At 44.7% G+C, this 25,108-nt stretch overlaps 1 protein-coding gene across 2 annotated transcripts in view; it reads left to right on the forward strand.

Moving 5' to 3' along the window:
• SUGP2 (SURP and G-patch domain containing 2) overlaps positions 1 to 24,285 on the forward strand; it is a 40,592-nt gene extending 16,307 nt beyond the window's left edge. The window contains exons 7-11 of one of the 2 annotated variants that reach the window (XM_036240440.1): positions 5,902 to 6,380; positions 17,028 to 17,089; positions 19,806 to 19,942; positions 21,186 to 21,306; positions 24,043 to 24,285. In XM_036240440.1, coding sequence (XP_036096333.1) covers positions 5,902 to 6,380; positions 17,028 to 17,089; positions 19,806 to 19,942; positions 21,186 to 21,306 — 799 coding nt within the window. In that variant the 3' untranslated portion in view covers positions 24,043 to 24,285. Of the gene's footprint in view, positions 1 to 5,901; positions 6,381 to 17,027; positions 17,090 to 19,805; positions 19,943 to 21,185; positions 21,307 to 21,788; positions 22,782 to 24,042 lie in introns of those variants that run through there. The other variant, XM_036240439.1, reaches the window with a different exon arrangement.
• The last annotated feature ends 823 nt before the right edge of the window (positions 24,286 to 25,108 follow it).

Below are 25,108 nucleotides of genomic sequence, written 5' to 3' on the forward strand. Positions count from 1 at the left end.
ATCGAGTGGTTGCCACCCGCACAACCGACCAGGGCCAGGGACAAACTGCAACCGAAGTACGTGCCCTTAGCGGGAACCGAACCCGGGTCTCTCAGGACCGCAGGCCGACGCTCTAACTGCTGAACCAAACCGGCCAGGGCGAGGATTTTTTTTTTTTTTTTTTTTTTTTTTTTTTATTATCCTCACCAGAGGATATTTTTCCATTTTTTGTACAGATAGAAGGTGAGGGAGAGAGAGGAAGGGAGAGAGAGAAACATCGACATGAAGGGACACATCGAGTGGCTGCCACCCGCACGACCAACCAGGGCCGGGGACAAACTGCAACCGAAGTACGTGCCCTTAGCGGGAACCGAACCCGGGTCTCTCAGGACCGCAGGCCGACGCTCTAACTGCTGAACCAAACCGGCCAGGGCGAGGATTTTTTTTTTTTAATGCAGTTAAAAACTTCACATTTTCTAGTGCATTTCTAATTTTTTTTTTCTTCACCTGAGGATATTTTTCTATTGATTTTTTTTTAGATAGAGTGGGAGAAAGAGAGGGATTATTGTGAGAGAGACACATCTATTGGTTGCCTCCCACATGACCCTGACAGGGGCCGGGGATCAAACCCGCAACTGAGGTACATGTCCTTGTCTGGAAATCGAACACATGACTTTGGTCTATGGGCCAACATCCTAACCGCTGAGCAAAACCGACCAGGGCTCTAGTGCATTTCTTGGACCCAGTGGTGACCAAGCATGCTCTTCTAGCTTGTTGGGACCATGACTGGGTATTGCACTGGGGGTACATTCTGCTTCTTGGGAGACCCAGACCAGCTCCTAGAGCACTGATGGCTTTGCAAATGCTCTGCCTGTTTCTGCCTTTTACAAACCTGGTGACCTCAAGAACTGCCACCTGCAGGCCTCAGATTGGGGCTGCCTGTGGCATGTGAGTTCTTGTCCTGGCAGGACCAGGTGAGGGGGATAACTCAGTACAGGGAAGCTAAGAATGTTTCATCCATCCTTTTCCTCCCATGAAAACTAAAGTTTGCAAGAAAACTCTGCATCATCCTGGGCACTTTGTACTGCCAGGGCTTGGGGTTATTTCTCACCCTCTGTGCAGAGGTTTTTTTGTTGTTGTTAATCCTCACCCAAGGATATTTTTTCATTGACTTTTAGATAGAGAGTGGAAGGGGTGGGGGGGAGAAGCATCAACTGGTTGCCTCCCACATAATCCTGAACAAGGCTGATGATCGAACCTGCAACCCTTTGGTTCACAAGCAGGCACTGTAACCGCTGAGCCAAACTGGCCAGGGCTGAGCAGCCTTTTTGGGCAGTGTTCCTCAGAACATGCTATCACCTCCTTACCCACAGTGAGAGTCCTGGATCCTATAGCAACATCAGGTGGGATAATGTGTTCTGTCGCCCAATGCTCATAGAATAGTTTGAAACTCACTACACTGGGCAAGGCCAAGATGCCTTTGTGTTTTGTTTTCCTTGAAAGAATTTTATCTCTGATGTGCTCAATAGTTGCTTGAGTTGATTCGTTTTGTGTGTGTGACTGTGTCATCAATTTGACATACATTCAGGTTCACTTGTTTCTGTGGACACTCAGTTTTAGGGCCTTTTTTCCTATCTTTTTTATTTGATTTTTTAATTTTTTTAATCCTCACCTGAGGATATACTTGTATTGATTTTTTTTTTAAGAGAGAGAGAGAAACATTGAGAGAGACATCTATTGGTTGCCTCCTGTATACATCCTGACCAGGGATCAAACCCGCAACAGTTTAGTGTACAGGACAATGCTCCAACCAACTGAGCCACCTGGCTAGGGCATTTTTTATTTAACCTTTAAAGCAAGTACAGAATTTAAATGGTTGTAAAGCAAAAATTTTAATAGGTAAGCTAAGAAAAGTGGGACCACTGTATGTTACTCAACCATCCACCTGTTGTCAGTATTTGAGGTGTTTTCATTTGGGGATTATTACAGATAAAGCTGTTGTGAGCATTCACATAAGGACCTCCGTGGACACATACTTTTATTTTTCAGATAAATACCAAGAAGGGGAAAGACAGGCTCCCATGGTGGGTCCACATTTAACTTTTGAGAAAATTGCCAGACTTCCTTTCCAAGTGACTCCATCATTTTACCTTTTTTTTTTTTTTTTTTTTTATCCTCACCCGAGGACATTTTTCCATTTTTTGTTTAGGTAGAGTGGGAGGGGGAGAGAGAGAGAGAGAAACATCGATGTGAAAGGGACACATCGAGTGGCTGCCACCCGCACGACCGACCAGGGCCGGGGACAAACTGCAACCGATGTACGTGCCCTTAGTGGGAACCGAACCCGGGTCTCTCTGGACCACAGGCCGATGCTCCAATCGCTGAGCCAAACCGGCCAGGGCCATTTTACCTTTTTAACAGCCTGGGTGAGAGTTCTTATTCCTCCCTGTCCTCACCAGCACTTGCTTGTGTCCATTTTTTTGATACCCCAGGAAGAGGAGGGGATATCCCACTGTGGTTCTCATTTCTGAGGACTGATGGTACTGAGCATCTTCTAGTATGCTTCTTGCTTTTCATATTTCTTTAGTGAAGTGTCTCTTTAGATCTTTGGCCCTTTTTTAAAAAATTGGTTTGTTTATTTACTTAGTAATGAATTTTGATAGTTTATTGTGTATTTTTGATACAAATCCTTTATCAGAAATGTGATTTGCAGACATATTCTCCCAGTCTGTAACTTGTCTTCTCATTCCAGCAATGTCTTTTGGAGGGTAGAAGTCCTTAATGTTTCCCCTTTCCTCTGTTAGGATTTTTGGGCTCTTTCTTTCTTGATTTTTTTTTTTTAATCCTCACCTGAGGATATTTTTCTTTAAAAAAAATTTTTTTTCTTTATTGATTTTTAGAGAGGAAAGGAAAGGAAGAGATAGAAACATCAATGAGAGAGAACATCAATTGGCTGCCTCCTGCATGCCCCCCCACTGGGGATCAGGCCCACAACTTGGGCACGTGCCCTGACCGGGAATCGAACCGGCGACCTCTTGGTGCATGGGTCGACACTCAACCATTGAGCCACACTGGCCAGGCCTGAGGATGTTTTTCTATTTATCTTTAGACAGAGGTGGCTGGAGAGAGAGAGAGAGAGAAATGTCGACATGAGAGGGACACATTGGTTGCCTCCTGAACCACAACCGAGGTACGTCACCTTGACCAGAATCAAACCTGTGACTCATTGGTCTGTGGGCTGATACTCTACCACTGAGCCAAATCGTCCAGGGCTGCTTCTTTGATTTTTAAGAGCTCTTATCTATGATATAGTTGTGTATATTTCCTTCTTTTTTTGTTTTTGTGCTGTTTTTTTGTTAATCCTCACCCAAGGATATTTTTCCTTGATCATTAGATAGAGTAGAAGGGAAGGACAGAGAGAAACCCATAGATTGGTTACCTCCTGCACGACCCTGACCAGGGCCGGGGATTGAACATGCAACCCAGGTACGAACCCTTGACTGGGAACTGAACTTGCGACCCTTCGATCCATGGGTCATGGGACGACACTCTAACCACTGAGCCAAACTGGCCAGAGTTTGTTGTGGTTTTTTTTACATTTAGATCCCCGATCTGTATGGGGAGTTATTTGGAAGCAGGGGGTGCATTATGGATCCCATTTAAATATTTTTCTTAAAAGCTGTCTAGTTGTCCCCTATTTGTTGAAAAGATTCTTTCAGACTGGTTTAAGAGGCCCCCTTCATCAGATGCGTTTCTGGCTCTTCTTCTAGCCTGTCTGTCCATCTATTCATGGACTAGTACCATGCTATTTTTAAAATTCCAGTTGACATTCAATATTACTTTATTAGTTTCAGCTGTATAGCACAGTGGTTAGACATTTATATAATTTATGAAGTAATCTCCCAATAATTCTGGTATCCTCTTGGCACCATACATAGTTATTACAATTTTTTTTTTTTATCCTCACCCGAGGACATTTTTCCATTTTTTGTTCAGATAGAGGGAGAGAGGGAGAGAGAGAGAGAGAGAAACATCGACGTGAAAAAGACACATTGAGTGGCTGCCACCTGCACAACCCAACCAGGCCAGGGAAAAACTGCAACCAAGGTGCATGCCCTTAGCGGGAACCGAACCCAGGTATCTCTGGACTGCAGGCCAATGCTCTAACTGCTGAGCAAAACTGGCCAGGGCATTTATTACAATGTTATTGAAGATATATATATATATTTTTTTAATCCTCACCCGAGGACATTTTTCCATTTTTTGTTCAGATAGAGTGGGAGGGAGAGAGAGAGAAGCATCGATGTGAAAGGTACACATTGAGTGGCTGCCTCTCGCATGACCCAACCAGGGCCAGGGACAAACTGCATCTGAGATATGTGCCCTTAGCGGGAACTGAACCTGGGTCCTTCTGGACCACAGGCTGACGCTCTAACCGCTGAGCCAAACTGGCCAGGGCTGATGATATTCTTTATTCTTTACATCCCTGTGACTAATTTGCAACCAATTTGTACTTATTTTTTTTATCCTCACCCAAGTACATTTTTGCATTTATTTTCAGATAGAGCAGAGGGAGACAGGGGGCAAGAGAGAGAGAGAAACATCAACATGAGAGAGACACATCGAGTGGTTTCCACCCACACGACTGCAACTGGGGCCAGGAACAAACTGCAACCAAGGTACGTGCCCTTAGTGGGAACTGAACCCAGGACTCTCTGGTTTGCAGGCTGAAGCTCTAAGCATTGAGCCAAACTGGCTAGGGCTGTACTTTTTTTTTTTTTTACATGTTTTTATTGGTTTTTTTTTTTTTAGAGAGAGAGGAAGGGAGAGAGATAGAAACATCAATGTGAGAGAGAAACATCATTCGGCTGTGTCCTGCACACCCCCTACTGGGGATCAAGCCTGAAACGCAGGTATGTGCCCTGACCGAGAATCTAACCAGGACCTCTCAGTCCATGGGACTACACTCAATCCACTAAGCCACACCAGCTGGGTGTCCAATTTGTATTTCTTAATCCCAGTACTACTCCTGTTTTAACTAGGTATCACACACCTTGTAATATCTGGTGGAGCTTGTTCAGAGTTCTCCCAGTTTTTTCATATTTATTTTTCTGTATGAACTTTAGAATCATCTTGTCCAGGTCCAGAAACAAATGATGCTTTTATTGAGATACTTTTCAACATTAATACATTAACCAAAGTAGAAATGACATCTTCATGAAGTCGAGTCTTCCTATAAAAGAACTTCTGTCCAAGTGTATTTTGTATCTTCAAATGTGAGGCAAGAGGTTCTGTGGGTGACATGCTTCCTCTATCTTATCTGGAAATGTGAGATGGACCCTAGAATCACAGAGAGCCCTCAAAAGTCCAGAGGCCAGTGACATCCCTGGAAAGGGATGCTTGAGTCCAGATTGGATCTCTGGGCTGTTAGAGTTCATTCCAGCACATTCCCTGGTCATCCCAGCATACCTTGTTTCTCCATCTCCCTCTCCCAAAAAGCAGTTAGGCCTCACATTCTGGCTCTTCAAACTTTCTGTCTCATTCCAAAGCTGCACTATAAGCCATAGATGGTGGTGAGAGGTCAGGTTATTCACTAATTTGCCCCACTCCCAGCTTCATTGGGTCCATTCAAACAGTTTCAGCAAATAAGAATGTTCAGCCCAGCTGTTGTGGCTCAGTGGTTGAGCGTCAACCTAGGTACCAAGAGGTCGCCGGTTTGATTCCTGGTCAGGTCACATACTCAGGTTGTGGGCCTGATCCCTAGTTGGAGGCATGCAGGAGGCAGCCGATCAATGTTCTCTCTCATTGATGTTTCTATCTCTCCCTCTTCCTTCCTCTCTAAAATCAATAAAGAAAATGTTTTTTAAAATAGAATGTTCAGAGAATTGTCTGGTTAACCAGTGTATATCATCTTTATTCCAGGTTTCTACATGACCAAAATAGCTCGGCTTTTAAATTCTATCGAAAGAGGGTATTTGAACTATGCCCATCTATTTGTTTTACATCACCTCCACTGAACCTCCATGCCACTGAGAGCTCCCTAGAGCCCATGGAAGGGGAAGGAGAGTTTTCAAATGAGCCTCCTCACCAGCAGGTTGAGCTGGAGAGCCTACAGGTGATGCCTGAGGAGGAGGAGGATGATGGGATTGAGGAGGAGGAGGATGAGGAGGCCCTCACTCCTGGAGGGCCCTCCAGGGCTGCAGGAACAGCTGCCAAGTCCGAGGTCTTCGAGGACAGCCCCACAGCTGATGGCCTTCCAAGTGAGGCAGCTGAAGACAGCCCAGCTGGCACACCTGCCCTATCACAGACCTGCTTTCCCCGGAAGAGGGTCAGCAGCAAGTCGTTGAAGGTTGGCATGATTCCAGCTCCCAAGAGGCTGTGTCTCATCCAAGAGCCCAAAGGTGAGTGCCAGGATTGGCCTAGAGCCCTGCATAATCTGTTTAGTACTTGAGGAGGAGTTAGCAGCACTTGGTTGTGGAAACAGGTGGAGACATTGCCTGCCTGTATTAAAGAATTTACTGACCTTCAGTCACAAGATAACCAGCTGACCCCTGTCACCTGCCCACCTCTGATTTCACCCACCAACCTGGTGTTTACCTCCCAAATCCTCCTCAACATAGGGTTCTTTGGTCTTGTATTTTTTAACCTAAAACAGTACTAGTGTTTTGCATACCACTGCAAATGTTTGTGTGAAACTTACTTTTCCACTTGGTCTAATGGTAGCACTCTAAAGAGATGCTGCCAAGTCGTCTTTGGCTTCTAGCATCCCAATACTGCTCGGAGTCTCTGTTATTTCTCAGATTACAGCAGAGTAGCCCTGGCTGTAGAGGGAATGGGCCCACGTCATCTCAGCCATTTCCTGCCCATGGCCTTGGTGGGGAGGGAGCCCAGCCTTCTGAGCCAAGGAAGGCCTGGGGTAGTGACACTTACTTAGCGACAGTGAGGTGGGAGGACACGGGACAATCTGGTCTCATGCAGCTTTTAGCAGGAGCTGTGTGCTCTGAGGAGGCCATTTTCTGCTCTCCTGTGTGGAGGGTTAAAGTTCTTGAGATTCAATTTACAAGCAATAAAATGCACCTCTTTCAAGTGGACAGCTTAAGGAGTTTTGGCAAATGTGTACAGGCATGAACCCACCAGTACAGTGGAACCTGGAGCTGTCCCCAGAAAGTATCTACAGTCCCCTCTCCTACCTGGCTCCAGCAACCACTGACTGTTTTCTGGCCTTGACTTTTCTAGGCTCAGTAAGTGGAATTGTATCATTTGTGGCCTTTTCATGGGCTAAACATGGCCCAGTCTACTACTCGTGTTCCCTACCTATCCAAGTGTCCACACAGCTAAGCCTGGGTCATGCTTTGAGTGGGAACTGATGTTGCGTGTGAGGTGGTGGTAGTGGTGGTAAACAATGCCCCATCAGTGTCACCTGTGTTCTATGTTATTGAGACTGTCACATATACACCCAGCAGTGTTAAAATAGTTTCCCACTAGCAGAAAAATCCTGTGGTTTGTGTTTGGAAGCTTTGGCATTACAATGGATTGCTAACTATTTTACTGACCTCTTCAGATGGCAGTAGAGTATCAGAATGCTTAAGGATGTCTCTCATGGGGGAAAGTGCAGTCCTTTTTATTTCGGACGCTATCAGTTCCTGGATTGAGTGGTTGATGATACAGAAGCAGGCCTACTGATCTCCCCTTCATCACCAAATAATAAAAACAATAATAATGTGATATGGAGCTTTGTATAAGAAACATGATTGGAGGAAATTGCAAAATGACAGCAGAGTGAATGGAAACTACACAGACCGTCTCCCAGGAGTAAACTGGAATTACAACTAAAATAAAGACAAGTCATTGGGAAAAAGCAACAGAAAAGCAGCTTGCAAGGATCATTTAACCAGGGACACAGATTCGATCCTGGTAGGATTGCGGAGGCGCAAGAGGCGGGCTGGGAGCCCACGGACAGCAGTGGTCTTAGCTGTGAGCAGCACCCTCAAGTTAAACTGCCAAGCGGCTCCACAGCCCAGAGCCACGACAGACGCTAAAATAACCACAGCCACTCATCTTGGGCTCTGGCAGAGGGAGGGTGGACTGGACTGGAACTGTGTGGGAACACTTGGGATTTGGAGGGCGCTCAGAGCTTTTGCTGAGCTGCAGCCATGCAGGACGGTGGCCATCTTACTCATTCCCAGGGCCCTGGGGAGAGGCGGCCCCTCCCTCGGAGATTCAACCCCACCCAGGTGGGCCATTGAAATGCAAATTGAGGCTAATTAACAACCAGCATCTGCCCCACCCTCGGGCAAGCCCCTTACACAGAGCCCCTGAGGGAGTTTTTCATTCAATTGAAAACCCAAGGCTCTTCAAGTAACCTACTGATAGCCTCCAGGCAAAAAGCTAGAGGATAACTGAACCATTCCTGGGCAAGCAACTCTAACCAGGAAAGTAAGACTTGACAGTGGTGTTTAACGTGGGTCCTCCCTGGCTCATCCAAACCCAGGAGAGGGAGCCACAAACAGCAGAACACCAACACCCACAGGGAAAATTTGGCAGGCTCCAAAGCCCACTGTGATAGCCAAAATGGTGAAACAAAAAAAACAAAAGCCAAATGAAAGAACAAGAGACCTCTACCGAAGATGAGATAAATGCGGAGCATTTAAGCACGTTAACAGAGCTAGAATTCAGAGCCATGATCTTGAGGAAGCACAACAGCATGAGTAAGGACATCAGCACCACGAGTAAAGACATAGAAATGTTGATAATCAACCAATTGGAAATTTAAAGCCACCAAAAAGAAATGAAGAATGACATATCAGAAATAAAGAACACATTGGAAGGTCTAAACAGCAGAGTAGAGGAAGCTGAGGAACGGATCAGTGAATTAGAAGACGGTATAAAAAATCAACCAATCAGAAGACCAAAAGGAAAAAACAATTAAAAAACAGGAAGACAGCCCTGGCCAGTTTGGCTCAGCGGTTAGAGCGTTGGCCTGCGGTCCGGAGAGACCCGGGTTCGGTTCCCGCTAAGGGCATGTACCTCGGTTGCAGTTTGTCCCCGGCCCTGGTTGGTCGTGCGGGTGGCAGCCACTCGATGTGTCCCTTTCACATCGATGTTTCTCTCTCTCTCTCTCTTCCTCTCTCTCCCTCCCACTCTATCTGTACAGAAAATGGAAAAATGTCCTCGGGTGAGGATAAAAAAAAAAACAAAAAAACAAAACAAAACAAAACAAAAAAAACAGGAAGACAGCTTAAGAGAACTGTGGGACAACTGCAAACATAACAATATTCGCATCATAGGAGTCCCCGGAGACGAAGAAAATGAGCAAGGGTTAGAGAATATATTTGAAGAAATAGTGACAGAAAACTTCCCTAATTTGGTGAAGGAAGAATTCATTTAAGCTCAAAAAGCACAGAGAGCCCCAAGTAAGAAAAACCCAAACAGGCCCAGACCAAGACACATAGTAATTAAAATGCCAAAAATTCCCCTGGCCTGTTTGGCTCAGCGGTTAGAGAGTTAGCCTGTGGTCCAGAGAGACCCAGGTTTGGTTCCCGCTAAGGGCATGTACCTCGGTTGCAGTTTGTCCCTGACCCTGGTTGGTCGTGCAAGTGGCAGGCACTCATGTGTCCCTTTCACATCGATGTTTCTCTCTCTCTCTCTCTCTCCCCCCCTCCCTCTCTCCCTCCCTCCCTCCCACTCTGTCTGAACAAAGAATGGAAAAAATGTCCTCAGGTGAGGATAAAAAACATAAAAATAAAATGCAAAAATTAAAGACAAAGAGATAATCCTAAAAGCAGCAAGAGATAAGCAACAGGTTACCTACAAAGGAACCCCCATAAGGCTCTCAGCTGACTTCTCAACAGAAACAATGCAGACCAGAAGGGAATGGCATGAAGTAATCAAGGTCATGAAAAACAAGGATCTGAATCCAAGACTACTCTACCCAGCCAGGCTATCATTAAAAATAGAAGGTCAATTAAAGAGCTTCCCAGACAAAAAAGGCTAAGGGAATACATTAGTACCAAACCAGCACTACAAGAAATGTTAAAAGGACTGCTGTAATTAGTAGAAGAAATAGCCCTGGCCAGTTTGGCTCAGCGGTTAGAGCGTCGGCCTGCGGTCCGGAGAGACCCGGGTTCGGTTCCCGCTAAGGGCACGTACTTTGGTTGCAGTTTGTCCCCGGCCCTGGTTGGTCGTGCGGGTGGCAGCCACTCGATGTGTCCCTTCACGTCGATGTTTCTCTCTCTCTCTCCCTCCCACTCTATCTGTACAAAAAATGAAAAAATATCCTCGGGTGAGGATTAAAAAAAAAAAAAAAAAAAAAAAAAGAAGAAATAGGAAGAAAAATATAACCAAACTAAACAAAAATGGTAATAAATAAGTACATATCAATAATCACTTTAAATGTGAATGGATTGAATGCTCTGATAAAAAGACACAGAGTAGTTGATTGGATAAGAAAGCATGACTCATCTATATGTTATTTACAAGAGACCCACCTCACAACAAAAGACTCACATAGGTTGAAAGTGAAGGGATGGAAAAAATTCTTCCAAGTAAACAGAAAGGAAAAAAAGGCTGGGGTAGCAATACTCATATCTGATAAAATAGATTTCAAAATGAAGGCCATAACTAGAGACAAAGAAGGCCACTACATAATATTGAAAGGATCTGTCCAACAGGAAGATATAACCTTGATAAACATATGCACCCAATATAGGAGCACCAAAATATATTTAAAAATTTTCTGGCCCTGGCCGGTTTGGTTCAGCGGTTAGAGCGTCGGCCTGCGGTCCTGAGAGACCCGGGTTCGGTTCCCGCTAAGGGCGCGTACCTCGGTTGCAGTTTGTCCCCGGCCCTGGTCGGTTGTGTGGGTGGCAGCCACTCGATGTGTTCCTTTCACATCGATGTTTCTCTCTCTCTCTCTGTTCCTCTCTCCCTCCCACTCTACCTGAACAAAAAATGGAAAAATGTCCTCGGATGAGGATAAAAAAATAAAAAATAAAAAAATTTTCTGGAGGACTTCAAGGAGAAATCGACAGCAATACAATTATAGCAGAGGACTTCAACGCCCCGGTGACATCACTGGATAGATCCTCTAGACAAAAAATTAGCAAGGAAACAGAGACTCTAAATGAAGCACTAGACCAAATGGATTTAATAGATATCTACAGAGAATTACACCCCCAAACTACAGAATTCACATTCTTCTCAATTGCACATGGGACATTCTCAAAGATAGACCACATGATAGGACACAAACTAAATCTCTACAAGTTCATGAAGATTGAAATCATATCAAGCATCTTCTCAGATCACAATGGCATGAAACTAGAAATCAATTGCAACAAAAATATGCAAAGACATTTTAAAGCATGAGGGGCTAAATAACATGTTATTAAACAATGAATGGGTTACCAAGGAGATCAAGGAAGAAATTAAAAACTTCCTGGAAACCAATGAAAATGAACACACAACACAAAATATATGGGATGCAGTGAAAGCAGTTCTGAGAGGGAAGTTCATAGCACTACAGGCCTACCTCAAGAAACAAGAAAAATTTCTAATATACTATCTAACCTCACAACTTAAAGAATTAGAAAGCAAACAAAAAGAAAGAGCAAATAGAAGGAAAGAAATAGTAAGGATCAGAGCAGAAATAAGTTACATAGAGAAAAAAAAAAAAGTTCAAAGGATCAATGAAACAAAGAGCTATTTTTTCGAAAAGATAAACAAGATTGATGAACCCTTAGCTAGACTCACCAAGAAACAAAGAGAGAGAACCCAAATACACAAAATCAGAAATGAAAGAGGAGAAATAACAACTGACACCACAGAAATACAAAAGATTGTTAACAACTACTATGAACAATTATATGGCAACAAATTAGACAATATAAGTGAAATGGACAAATTTCTAGAAACACACAGTCTCCCAAAACTGGACCAGGAAGAGATAGAAAACTTGAACAGACCAATAACAACTAAGGAAATTGAAGAGGTAATCAAGACTCTCCCAGCAAACAAAAGCCCAGTCCCGGATGGCTTCATGGGGTAGTTTTACCAAACATTCAAAGAAGAACTAAAACTCATTTTCCTCAAACTATTTCAAAAAATTCAAGAAGAAGGAAGACTTCCAAACTCGTTTTATGAGGCCAGCATAATTCTAATTCCAAAACCAGAAAAAGACACTACAAAGAAAGAAAACTACATACCAATATCCCTGATGAACATAGATGCCAAAATCATGAACAAAATACTAGCAAATCTAATTCAGCAATACATCAAAAAAAGTATTCACAATGACCAAATGGGATTCATCCCAGGGATGCAAGTCTGGTACAATATTCGCAAATCCATAAATGTGATACACCACATAAATAAAATGAAGAATAAAAACCACATGATCATATCAATAGATGCTGAAAAAGCATTCGACAAAATCCAGCATCCATTTCTGATAAAAACACTCAGCAATCTGGAAGTAGAGGGATCATATCTCGACATAATAAAGGCCATATATGAAAGACCTACAGCCAACATCATACACAATGGGCAGAAACTAAAAGCATATCTCTTAAGAATAGGAACAAGACAAAGATGTCAACTTTCGCCACTCTTATTTAACATAGTACTGGAAGTCTAAGCCACAGCAATCCGACGGGAAGAAAAAATAAAAGGGATCCAAATTGGAAAGGAGGAAGTGAAACTGTCAGTATTTGCAGATGACATGATATTATACATAGAAAACCCTAAAGACTCCATCAAAAATCTACTAGACTTAAATTAATTTGGCAAAGTAGCAGGATACAAAATTAACATCAAGAAATCAACGGCATTCTTATACACCAATGATGAACTCACAGAAAGAGAAACTGAAAAAACAATTCCATTTAGCATCGCAGCAAAAAAAATTAAGATACCTAGGTATAAACTTAACCAAAGAAATAAAGGACCTATTTGCAGAAAACTATTGGACATTGAAGAAAGAATTAGAGGAAGACATAAAAAAGTGGAAGCACATACCTTGTTAATGGATTGGAAGAATTAACATCATTAAAATGTCCATATTACCCAAAGCAATCTATAGATTCAGTGCAATCCCCATCAAAATACCAACGACATATTTCACAGAACTAAAACAAATACTTCAAAAGTTCTTATAGAACTATAAAAGACCCCCAATAGCCACAGCAATCTTGAAAAAGAAGGACAAAGTAGGTGGGATCACAATTCCAGATATCAGGTTATACTACAAAGCTACTGTAATCAAAACAGCCTGGTACTGGCACAAGAACAGGCATAGAGACCAGTGGAAGAGAACAGAGAACCCAGAAATGGACCCAAGACATTATGCTCAATTAATATTTGACAAAGGAGGCAAGAGCATACAATGGAGTAAAGACAGCCTCTTTAATAAATGGTGTTGGGAAAATTGGACAGCTACATGCAAAAAAAAAGAAACTAGATCATCAACTTGCACCATACACAAAAATAAACTCAAAATGGATAAAAGACTTAAATGTGACCTGTGGATCCCTACAAATTCTAGAAGAAAATGTAGGCAACAAAATTTCGGACATCATATGCAGCAGAATTTTCACTGATACATCACCTAAGGCAACAGAAACAAAGGTAAAAATGAACACATGGGACTACATCAAACTAGAAGCTTCTGCACAGCAAAAGAAACAACTATCAAAATGGAAAGGCCAGCCCACTGTATGGGAGAGCATCATTGCCAATGATACATCAGATAAGGGGTTAATTTCCAAAATATATAGAGTACTCATACAACTCAACAAAAGGAAGATACCCCTGGCTGGTTTGGCTCAGCAGTTGGAGTGTTGGCCTGAGGACCAGAGAGTCCCGGGTTCAGTTCCCGCTGAGGGCACGTACCTCGGTTGCAGTTTGTCCCCGGCCCCGGTTGGGGTTGTGTGGGTGGCAGCTACTCTATGTGTCTTTCTCTCGTCGATGTTTCTCTCTCTCTTCCTCCCTCTCTTCCTCTAAAAAAAAAAAAAGGAAAAGAAAAAGAAGACAAAGAACCTAATTAAAAATGGGCAGAGGAGCCTAATAGACACCTCTCCAAACAGGACATACAAATGGCCAAGAGACATATGAAGATAGGCTCAACATCACTAATCATCAGAGAGATGCAAATTAAAACAACAATGAGGTATCACCTCACACCTGTCAGAATGGCCGCCATCAACAAATCATCAAACAAGTGCTGGCAAGGGTGTGGAGAAAAGGGGACTCTAATACACTGCTGGTGGGAATGCAGACTGGTGCAGTCACTATGGAAAACAATATGGTGTTACCTCAAAAAATTAAAAATTGAACTTCCATTTGACCCAGTGATCCCACTTCTAAGAATATACCCTAAGAAGCCTGAAACACCAATCAGAAAGAATATGTGTACCCCCATGTTCATAACAGCACTATTTATAATAGCTAAGATCTGGAGACAGCCCAAGTGTCCATCAGTAGATGAATGGATAAAAAAGCAGTGGTACATATACACAATGGAGTACTATGCAGCTGTAAGAAAGAAAGATCTTTTATCCTTTGAGACGACATGGAGGGACCTGGAAAGTATCCTAAGCGAAACAAGCCAAGCAGAAAAAGACAAATACCACATGATCTCACTTATTTGTGGAATATAATGAACATAACAGTCTGAGGAATAGGGTAGACCCAGAGACGTGGAAGTAGGGTACAGACTGACAACCCTCAGAAGAGGAGGTGGTGGGGGGAGGAAAGAAATAAACCACAGAACTTATATGCCTGTATGCATAACTGATGGACACGGACAACAAAGCCGGGGACGGGGGGGGGGGGGGTTGGGAAGGAGGGTGTCAATGGGGTAAAAAAGGAGAAACATCTGTAACAAAAATAAAATTAAAAAAAATAATAATACACTGGTAAATTAGGATTAAAATATTTATGTGATACATGAAAGTTACCATCTATTCTATCCAACCTTTACCGGGAAAGAAAAGCAATTACTTTATTTCAGATAAAAAATACTAAAAAAGAATACTTTTTTTAGAAGCCAGATATGGTTTAAAGGTTTTATTATCCATAATGACCTAAACTGTTTCTAAGACTCAGCAAAAAGTAAAAATGAAATCCAATTTCCCAATATACACTTGATTTTTTTAAACTTGGCTTTACATTTTCACCTTGTTTCTTACTAAAGTCCTCTTCCTTTCACTTTGGTCAATATATTTGGTTTCAAAGAGTGTAATTACTATAAAAGCAAGCTACCAATAAATATCATTCTATTTAAGATAATTAATTTAGGTTACCCAAAGTATCACGTTTTCAGACATAAGAATGTGTTCCACTGTACTCCTTTCCTAGAGTTGAACACAAGAAATGTGAATTCTGAGGAACTAAGACAGTATATATTTGACTTTCTGGTAAAGATCATGCTGCATATAATCATTACTGCCCAACTGGAAATTTCAAGTCGTTACAATATCCAAGGCTCCTTGATAAAAGTATAAATTGAGGTCTATTATGATCTTAATGCTAGTCAATGAAAAAAATGAGTTTCACAGCATTAACATTAATTGCCAAGCTAATCAAACTAATGAAATTCTGTCTATTTTCCTTGCATCTTATCTATGTTATTGTGTAACGTTCAAAGTGTTTATAAAACTCCAAACTGATTAAATAAGTCACTTGCTCAACCTTTGGAAATGTTAAAATGTGTTTGGGTGGAGAAGCCTGCATGATTTAACTTTTGTTTTTATTTTTCCCCTTTTCCAAAACTAAATAAAGACAAGTTGTCAAATATGAAAAAAAAATAATAATAATAATAATAATAATAAATGGAATTTACCAGCAAAAAAAAAAAATCATTGCCCTGGCCAGTTTTTGTTCAGTGGTTAGAGTGGCGGCCTGCAGACCAATGAGTCTCAGGTTCCATTCCGGTCAAGGGCACGTACCTCGGTTGTGGTTTGTCCCCAGCCCTGTTTGGGTAGTGTGGGAGGCAACCAGTCGATGTGGCTCTATCACATCGAAGTTTCTCTCTGTCTCTCTCTCCTTCCCTCCCTCCCACTCTATATGATGATAAATGGAAAAAATCCTCAGGTGAGGAATTTAAAAGAAAATAAAAAGAAACGATTGTTTTTGCAGGAAAGTTCTGTGTGGACTTTCATTCTTTTTCTTTTTAATCCTCACCCAAGCATATTTTTTTCCATTGCTTTTTAGAGATAGTGAGGATGAAGGAGAGAGGGAAACATCAATGTGAGAGAGACAAATGGATTGGTTGCCTCCTACACATGCCCAACCAGAGCAGGGGATCAAACCTGCAACCCAGGTACATGCCCTTGACTGGGAATTGAACCCGAGACCCTTCAGAGAACGGGCTGATGCTCTAACCACTGGGCCATGCCAGCCATGGCTGGACTTTAATTCTTTTTTTTTTTTAATCCTCACCTGAGGATTTTTTTTTTTTTTTTGCATTTATTTTCAGTAGGAGAGGGGGAGAGAGAGAGAAACATCATTGTGAGAGAGACACATCAAGTGGCTGCCACCTGCACAACCCCAACCAGGGCCAGGGACAAACTGCAACCAAGGTACGTGCCCTTAGTGGGAACCGAACCCGGGACTCTGATCCACGGGCTGACGCTCTGACTGCTGAGCCAAACCAGCCAGGGCATAATTCTTTATCAGTAGGATAGCCATAGAGATGCTGGAGTGCACACTTAGCATTCATTTTACATAGTTTATGAAACAAAGTGTATTTCTGTAGTCATGGAACATGATCCATGTTATTGGTCCTTTATCATAAACATGGGCATCTTGTGTTTAAGGAGATTCTTTCACAGCTAGAAGCCCTCAGTTGAGCCCACATGTTCAACTTCTGTGCTCCATGGTCATGTGGTTCCTGAAAGGAGCCAGGCCAAGCAGCTGACCTTGTCCAGGTCATAGCTACCTTCTTTTGGCAGAAGGGTTATTAGCCATAATTGCACACCCTCTTTTTCTCAGAAATATGGGGAAAGCGTGTATAGGTATATATACATATATTTATATCTTTTGTCTTCCAGTTCATGAACCAGTTCGCATTGCCTACGACAGGCCTCGGGGTCGCCCCATGTCCAAAAAGAAGGTGAGCGTGACCATTTGTGAGTCCTTGTATGACGTAGTCAGTTGGATTTTGTCAGCATCTCAAACCACACTGTGGCTTGTGATTAAGTTGTACTCATACTTCAGACTAGGTGTGAATGTACAAAGCACAACAAATGCCTTTTCTTTTCAGCAACTTTTTTTTTTCTCTCTTTTTTGATTTTAGAGAGAGAGGAAGGAAGAGGGAGAGATAGAAACATGATGAGAGAGAACATCGATTGGCCACCTCTGCATGCCCCCCACTGAGGATCAGGCCCACAACCTGGGCATGTGCCCCGAGTGGGAATCAAACCTGCAACCTCTTGGTGCATGGGTTGATGATCAACCACTGAGCCACACCAGCTGGGCCCTCCAGCAACTTTTGAGAACAAACTGTTTAGCTTTGTCCAAAGCACAGAAGGGTAGTCCATTTAACAGATAGTTCAGGCCTGATATGTGCAATGGAATGGATATCTCAGTCCTCAAGAGGTTCAGATTTACTGTTTTGTTTGTTTTTTGTTGTTTGTTTATTTGTTCTTTCTTAATCCTTACCTGAGGACATGCTTTAGAGAGAGAGAGAAACATCTATCAGTTGCCTTTCCTACATCTCCTGACTAAATCAAGCCCAAAACCCAGGTATATGCCCTGACCAGGAATCAAACCGTCAATCTTTTGGTGCACAGGACGATGCTTAACCAGCTACGCCACTCTGGCTGAGCTGTAATGTGATTTAAAAAGCAGTTAAGCATAGTGTATATGTTAATTATATGGTTGGAACCTCCTGTGCATCTGGCCCCATGTGCTCACCCTGAGGCAGTAGTGAGCAGGGCCAAAATGTGTGTGACTAGGTCATGGAGGGGTGTTATGGATACAGAGAAGCAGTTTGACAAGGAATACAGTGGGGTCGGAGTGTTATTTAAGCAGGAGGGCCTGGGAGAGGCCGCAGGGTAGTCATGGGTCAACAGGGAGCTCTTTGGGCCCGAGTGGAGTGATGAGGGGGTAGGTGAGGAAGTAGAGGTGGCAGGGATTCAGGTCACATAGACCTATAGACAGATGTCAGCACTGTGGCGCTTCTCTGGGAGAGGCCCTTAGGGATCTGTTGTGGGGTTTGGGTAGAAGATGTGTGGCCATTGTGATGGCTGTGTTGAAAGCAGCCTGTGGGGTAGGAGCTGGGCAGAGCCAAAGACGCGGGGGTGTTGAAGGTGGACCTGGTAGGCCTCACAGATGAATTGGATGTAGAACAGCGAAAGCCAAGAGTCCAGGGTTGATGGCCTGGGCAGTTAGGAGAATGGAGCTGCCATTGGCTGAACTAGGGAGCCCTTGTCAAGAGCAGGTTATCAGAAGAAGATGGAGGTGAATTCCAAATGGCCAGGTGAAGTCATCCAGGATGCATGGAGACATCACAGGTACCTAGAAGTCAGGGAGGTGAGTGGGGAGCCAGGAGGTCTCTGCTAGCGTCTCTGCTGGCAGTGAGGAAAATGCAGTGGCCACCAATGAGTCAAACCCGTTCCAAGTGCACCATATCAGTCTCAGCAGCCAGGTGAAGCATCATTATGACCCCAGCCTACAGAAGGAAGAAGTGCCTTCCTGCACCTGGAGCTTGTGGTCCAGCTGGTGGACTCGGTTTTAAGCTGAGCCAAAACTCAGGTGCCCATCTGGTGGCCTGGGTGAGGGGGTAGCCTAGTAAGGGGGCACCTAGGTTCGGGCTCAAGCTGGCCACCTAATTTTGGTGTGGAACTCCTGAGCCTCTTCCATCTATACATTTGTTATATGGGGCAGTCACACCTACCCTGCAAGTAGGAGATACCTTGAAGATGAAATGAAATGTATGTTAACTCCGTGTGCATCATGTGTCCTACAGACCAGTCTCTTCTTGGGGCAATGACAGGCAGGGAGGAAGTCTTGCCTGGAGCTCTTTGTGCACATCTCAGCCCAAGGAGACTGGACAGAGTGACTTTTAGACACAGATTTAATGCTTATGAGATCTGTCCAGGCTGAGTTGATCCCTGTTTTTATTGCGCCCACCAAGCGCTTTCCTGAAGGGTGGGCAGGCCTGCTATTTGGGGACTCATGGCCAGTCTTTGCCCTGCCTTCCCCAGCATCTATTCAGGTGTTCCTTGCCCTGCCTTCCCCAGCATCTATTCAGCTGTTCTTTTCTGGGCCTGGAAGGTCGTGGGACAGGCACCCCTTGTCATCTCAGTGGCAGGTTCCATCTCCTCTATTCTGAGATCAGTTCCTGATGGTAGGTGGCACCCCTAGGGCTAGCAGCTCCTGCCTATTGTTCTCCTGGCTTTCCCCTGGCCTTCAGCCTTTGCATGTCTCTTCTGCACTGCTCTTTGTCCCTTCTTCCTGCCCCAGCCAACAACAAGCTCCTCCTTCCTTTGCATCCCTCCTTTAATGCCCAGCAGATGGACTTCGGCCCATCATCCTGCCAAGATCCCCTCACCTCCTGGCTCCCCCAGATTCATTCAGTAACTCATGCACAAACTTATATGCACACACACGCTGCTTCATACCTCGGAGTACTTCCCTTCCTGTCACTGGACTCTCAGTGCCTCTCTAGGTTGTTTTGTCCCCTCTATGGTGAGAGGTGGGGAAGTGACCATGGCTTGATCATGAGTGTCTGGGGAGTCAGGGGTCATCAGTGCTGGACCATGCTGGAGACCCTTACTCTGGACACTTTGATGCAACCCACATGCTACACTCTGCTCTCTCCTCAGAAACCCAAGGACTTTGACTTCGCCCAGCAAAAACTGACTGACAAGAACCTGGGGTTCCAGATGCTGCAGAAGATGGGCTGGAAGGAAGGCCATGGCCTGGGCTCCTGTGGGAAGGGCATCAGGGAGCCCGTTGGCATGTACGCAGCAGGCACTTAGGGCTGGGGAGGTGTAGAGTTGTGCCTTTGCCTAGAAGAAGAGGTTTTCTTTGGGATTCTGGTCCTAAGTCCTTTTACCTGCAGCCTAATTCTTTTTTCCTTTTTTTTTTTTTAATCCTCACCTGAGGATATTTTTCTGTTTATCTTCAAAAAGAATAGGAGGGAGAAAAAGGGAGAGAGAGAGAGAAACATTGACATGAGAGGGACACTTTGACTGGTTGCCTCCCACATAACTCCAACCAGGGCCAGGGACAAACCACAACCAAGGTATGTGCCCTTGACTGGAATCAAACCCACGACTCATTGGTCTGTGGGCTGATGTTCTACCGCTGAGCCAAACCAGCCAGGGCTGTGGCCTAATTCTTAATTCCCCTCACGGTGAACATGGTCTAAAGTTGGCAGTTTTTTGGTGTGTTGTGCCGGTGTGTCGGGGTGGGGGGGTGTTTGTTTTGTTTTTTTGTGTTTAACAAAGGGAGTCTTGCCCTGGTCGGTTTGGCTCAGTGGTTAGAGCATCGGCCTGCGGTCCAGAGAGACCCAGGTTCGGTTCCCGCTAAGGGCGCGTACCTCGGTTGCAGTTTGTCCCCGGCCCTGGTTGGTTGTGCGGATGGCGGCCACTCGATGTGTCCCTTTTACATCAATGTTTCTCTCTCCCTCCCTCTCCCTTTTTCTCCCTCCTGCTCTATCTGAACAAAAAATGGAAAAATGTCCTTGGGTGAGGATTAAAAAAAAACAAAGGGAGCCTTCAGATGAGATGAGAAGCAGACGTTTCCATAGGCAAGTGTTCACTCAGCTCCTTGCTGTGCTTGTGCAGACTATTTAAATGGTTTCTTGGCCCCTGGCATTTTGGCCACATTGTCATAAAAGCTGAGTGATGATTCTGGGTACTTACACTAATTAGCATTTTTCCTTTTCTGGGAACCCATATGCAAACCTTCCAGGGTAGAACCTGATTTAGCCCATTAACATCCAGCAGGCATTTATTTCATTTATAACTGAGTTTAGCACCTGTGGGGGGAGGGGCTCTCTACTGTAATCTGGGCTCCTGAGCACCTGCACAGGTGAGTGCCCCTGTTCCTTTGGGGATCACATCTGCACTTTCCCTCTCCTTTGCCATCACTGTGATACTTCCCACATACTTCTGTCCATTCTGACTGCTCAAGCCATTTCATGTCTTGGTGGCCAGGTCTGGGTGCAGGTGTGGCTAACTCTCCATTTTACTCCTTAGGGGTACGGCCTCCGAAGGGGAGGGGTTGGGCGCTGACGGGCAGGAGCACAAGGAAGACACGTTTGACATCTTCCGTCAGAGGATGATGCAGATGTACAGACACAAACGGGCCAACAAATAGGTATGTGCACGAGCTGGCACGTTGGGCATCCTGCCTAAGCTGGCATTTTGATATGCAGCGATGGTTCCTCCAGAAAAGTTGGTATTCCTGCACCCCAAAACCAGACATGAGAATACCACAAAAAAAAAAATTCTTTGAGGGAAACACAAAGTCTTTGGATGTGGATGTTGTCCCCCCTCTCACCTTCCAGGTTTGGCTGAAGGAGCGAGTACCACACTAGCCAACCACAGCTGCGTTTAGCCTGCTTGCAGGGCCTCAGCACAGGGCTCCCAGGCTGCCACAGGAGTGGCCCTGCGTCCCACAAGTGTAAGGGTGACTTGAAAGCTGGCCATAGAGGACGATTTCCCTCTCTGAGGGTCTTCAAATCCTTTTCCTTCTGAAGGGCCTTGGCCCTATGAATGTCATCTTTCTCCTCTTTAATTTCTTTCCCCACTTGTAATTTCCAACTCAGTTTTGAACAAAATCATTCTCTCCCTAAATAGATGAAAACCACTGGTGAGAAAGATAAGCCTTGAAGCAACAATTACTCTAAAAACGCCACCTCTGCCCCGGATCCACCCTGGAACCAGAGCCCAAGTCAGTTCGGTGTGTACATGAAAAACAAATGTCTCTGCAGTTTTTGGTGCAGAGGTTATGCTGGCTTTTCTTTTTCTTAAAGAAAAAAGAATGCACCGTTTTCAGTCTGCTTTTGCCTTTCCTCCTCTTCCAAGTGCTTTGGGCAACAAGTCCCCTCTGAGTCTTTCCTGGTTCCCTCAGAAGATAGTGCCACCCTGGCATTTTGCTCTCCAGAAGTGTTCAGTTGGCAAACTTGATGCTGAAATGATTACCAATTGTGTCTTCTCATTGTTTCCAGAATTTAAATGGATGTAATCTGTACTCTGGCTCCACAGCCTGCCGGTGGGAGCACTGAAGCTGTGAACAAGTGGAGATACTTGATTCCATGAATGTGTTATTTAGAGTCTCATCTCTTAAGTGCATCCCAAGAGACTTAAAATTTAGCAACAGTATAATACAGCTGTATTTGATGGGAACTAGTCACTACACTGATGAAACTTCCCCCAAATTTATACTTCTTTTTAGAATCCACAAAGAAAGCTACAGTTTGTTTTTTCTTTTTAAACCACATGTGAAGTCTCCTACAAAGGGGTAGAGGTAAAGTCTTCAACACTCTTCATTTTCTGCATGTGTGGCAGTTGAAATGTTTTGTTAGGGCCCTTTTACAGAATAGGAAAGATCCTCTTGGGGTGGGCCTCACAGCTGTTTGCTATTTCAAGCCACCCCTTCCAGCTTCTCCCAGTGCTTTGCAACTACATGTTAAATTCTCAGACTGTAGTATTCTTAACGCTTCTTCCTAAAACAGCAGTATTGAAGTTTTAAATATGTGCTAAAATCTAGACAACTTGGTCGTACTGATAGTACAAGCTTGAGGAACACAGCAGTGAGTTACCTTGTCAGCTGTTTTTATTGGCTGTCAAGAAATTTTTGTTTGAGTAGAGGAGGTGGTGGGGCTGGATAATAAAAAAAGAAAGGAAGGGAGGGAGGGAGGGAGGAAGGAAGGAAGGAAGGAAGGGAGGGAGGGAGGGAGGGAGGGAGGGAGGGAGGGAAGGAAGGAAAGAAGGAAGGAAAGAAGGAAGGAAAGAAAGAGAAAGAGAAGGAAGGAAGGAAGGAAGGAAGGAAGGAAGGGAGGGAGGGAAGGAAAGAAGGAAGGAAAGAAAGAGAAAGAAGGAAGGAAGGAAGGAAGGAAGGAAGGAAGGAAGGAAGGAAGGAAGGAAGGAAGGAAGGAAGGAAGGAAGGAAAGAAAAGAAAAGGAAAGGAAAGGAAAGAAAAATCCTTGCTTTCTCAGAGCACAGGCCTCCCAGCTGTAGTCCTACTTCTCTGGTTCTGTCTTATCTGTCTGTCCTGCCATTCACCATGGCATCTCACCTGCCTGGTGCCATCTCTCTTCATGTCAGGCGTAGTCCCCAGATCTCTGCCTGCTTCTGATCACTTCTATTGCTTTGGTATCCAGCAGATCTTTATGGCTATGGCAACGCTAGTGGTCCTTCAGCAGAGGTGAACCAGCCTGCAAGGGTGGTGTGGTTTGGGAGAACCACACCTATGGAAGTTCATCTACTCCTCTCTTTTTTAATCCTTCCATCAGCCTTCCATGTTGACTGTGAGTTAGGCCACAAGATGGAACTCTGAGAACAGTGCCTTGGTCACCCATGGTACCTGTTGGTCAAAGTATCCGTTGGCCTGAATGAGACGTGCATCCCCAGCACATTTTCTCACTCTCTCTTTGAGTGTAGCCCTGAATGTCATTTTCGCTCGGTCCTAGTGTGTTCATTCTTGGCTTTCTCCACTTTTATTCACAAGTAAAATGCTTTAGGAATTCTCAGGATGTGAGTCCTGTCCCCACAGCCTCCTGCCACTACTCCTCCTGGGGACATCCCGCTTTGAGCTGACACTGTTTGTGAGCCTTTGACAAATATTAAAGGAAACGCCTACTTCTTGAGCCTGCAAAGTCTTCTGAGCACTTAAGTGACACTTCTCCTGTGGAGTCAACATTGAGGCATTGCAGGTGCCAGGATGGAGCATGGTAGTGTGTCCTGTGCCAGCTGCTGGCCTGGGACCAGTGTGTGCTGGCCCTCTGTGCCACCTTGCTCTCTCAGCAAAGGCTACTCTGCGGGGAATTTGTGAGTGCGTGTGCGGGTGTGTGGCCTTGTCAAAGTCACAGCGTCTTTTCTGTCATTCTAGTTTCAGGGTCTCTCCCGTGAGGACAACAGGCATCCGGAAAGTGCTAACTCGCCACTTTGGGTGCTTACTGTCTCTGGCTTGTTTCCATCACTGGAAATCAAATAGAGAATGTTAGTGTTTTTGATCCTTGGTAAAACCTAGAAGACGTTTGTGATGTTACAAAATGAAAGTTTTGTTTCTGTTTTTGTTTTTAAAATCTAAGAAGTTGTGAATGTTAATCATTTAGCAGTTGCAATAAATGTAGAGGAACCCAATCTTCCATGGTCTCCATTGATGTATTATTAAATCAGGCCAGTTGGGGTTGCATGGTAGATGTGGTGCCTACATGGAACCAAATCATAAATACCCTACCTTGGGGCATGTCCTCTGCCTGCCAGGGTGGGAGCCTGGTCGATAACCAGGAAAGCCCAGAAGGTGCCGAGAGCAGGTGGTGATCAGGGCCCAGCACAGGGGGCCCTGGCAGGCTCTCTTCAGGGGTGGAGAGTAGTGCTGGGAACAAAAACCTGCCTTTGAGAGGGTGTTGTGACTTGGGAGCCCTGCCTTAGCTGCCTATAACTGCCTGCCCCCCTCAAGGTCTTACCTGCTCCCAGGGTTCCAGCTGCCAGAGATAGACCAAATCACAGCTAGGCCTTCCCCTGACCAAGAAGTCAACCTGTGGGTATCTTCAAAGCTCTCTGCTCTTCTTATGTGCTGTCAGCCTGTGTCTGATTCTTCTACCAGCTGTCACTGGCCCTTCGGGTGGGAGAGGGCAAACATCACAGCAGGTGGGTGAGCCCAGCCCATATGGGCCTGCAGGGACCTCCACCTGAGCTTGGTGGGGCAGGCAGGAGCCAGGGTACCAGGGAAACTGGAAAGGGTTGGGGTGAGGGGTACAAGGGTGGCTGTGGGCAGATTAGAGGGGAACAGATGAGACAAGGCTCCTTAGGAAGCTGATATGGGACCCCTAAGCCTGCCTTCTCCCCACTGTGTCCTGGAGGACACTCAGGAATGGTGGGGGTGCATTTGACCATGATGGGAGCTACTGTCAGCCTAGAACCTCTCACACATTTGCCTTCATCTTCGCCAG

The sequence above is a fragment of the Molossus molossus genome, unplaced genomic scaffold, assembly GCF_014108415.1.
Source record: "Molossus molossus isolate mMolMol1 unplaced genomic scaffold, mMolMol1.p scaffold_m16_p_4, whole genome shotgun sequence".
Classification (NCBI taxonomy): Eukaryota; Metazoa; Chordata; class Mammalia; order Chiroptera; family Molossidae; genus Molossus; species Molossus molossus.